Genomic DNA, 779 nt, shown 5'->3' with positions numbered 1-779 from the left:
CTCGGATGAGTCACAGCCCCCAATGTGTCTTCCTGCACCATACAGGACGCAACCTCATCCTACGCGTTTACTGCCGCCGCCAGAGTAAAATATGTGTAGTCTCTACCCCAGCCTCTTCCGCTGGGAGCCCACACCTAACCCTCTTACCACTTGGATGAGTCACAGCATCCACTGTGTCTTCCTGCACCATACAGGACACAACCTCATCCTCACGTTTACTGCCGCCGCCAGAGATAGGTGTAGTCTCTACCCCAATCTCTTCCGCTGGGAGCCCACACCTAACCCTCTTACCACTCGGATGAGTCACAGTACCCACTGTGTCTTCAACCACTATGTCCTCCTGCACCATGTAGGAGACAACCTCATCCTCGCGTTTTACTGTCGCCGCAGCTAACCTCTCGAAGACAGGACGCTCCGCTTCCAGCTTCTCCCAAAATTCCTTACGCAACTTGAGCGGTCTGTACGGACTCATGTGACACACCACTGTCACAAAGTCAGGCGCAGGCATAACTGTAATAGCCGGGCCTCCACATTAGACTCTTAAGCAGTACGTATACTAAAAACGTACTCTTAATAGTACAAGGAACTTAAGTTTCCTAAATGGGTTTTAATGGTTTTATTAATTAATACCTTTTCCATTTTACATATCAGATATTTGGACAAAGCCATTAAAAGGCCCCAGTAAAATACCTAACATAAGAGTTGGTCTAGTTCTTTCCAGCTTTATTTATATCTGAATACTTCGGTAGCGAGATGGCTCAACCGAATAAAGGTTTCTA

At 47.4% G+C, this 779-nt stretch overlaps 1 protein-coding gene across 1 annotated transcript; it reads right to left on the bottom strand.

The window, feature by feature from the left end:
- Positions 1-147: 147 nt before the first annotated feature.
- Positions 148-508, bottom strand: SARC_17344 (hypothetical protein; the record flags this gene model as incomplete). The annotated part of the gene is made up of 1 exon (XM_014288560.1): positions 148-508. A coding segment is annotated over one exon (361 nt), but the record flags the coding sequence as incomplete, so codon positions are not given.
- Positions 509-779: the final 271 nt, after the last annotated feature.

The sequence above is a fragment of the Sphaeroforma arctica genome (assembly GCF_001186125.1).
Source record: "Sphaeroforma arctica JP610 unplaced genomic scaffold supercont1.10457, whole genome shotgun sequence".
Classification (NCBI taxonomy): Eukaryota; class Ichthyosporea; order Ichthyophonida; genus Sphaeroforma; species Sphaeroforma arctica.
This window is presented reverse-complemented; position numbering and strand designations above follow the sequence as displayed.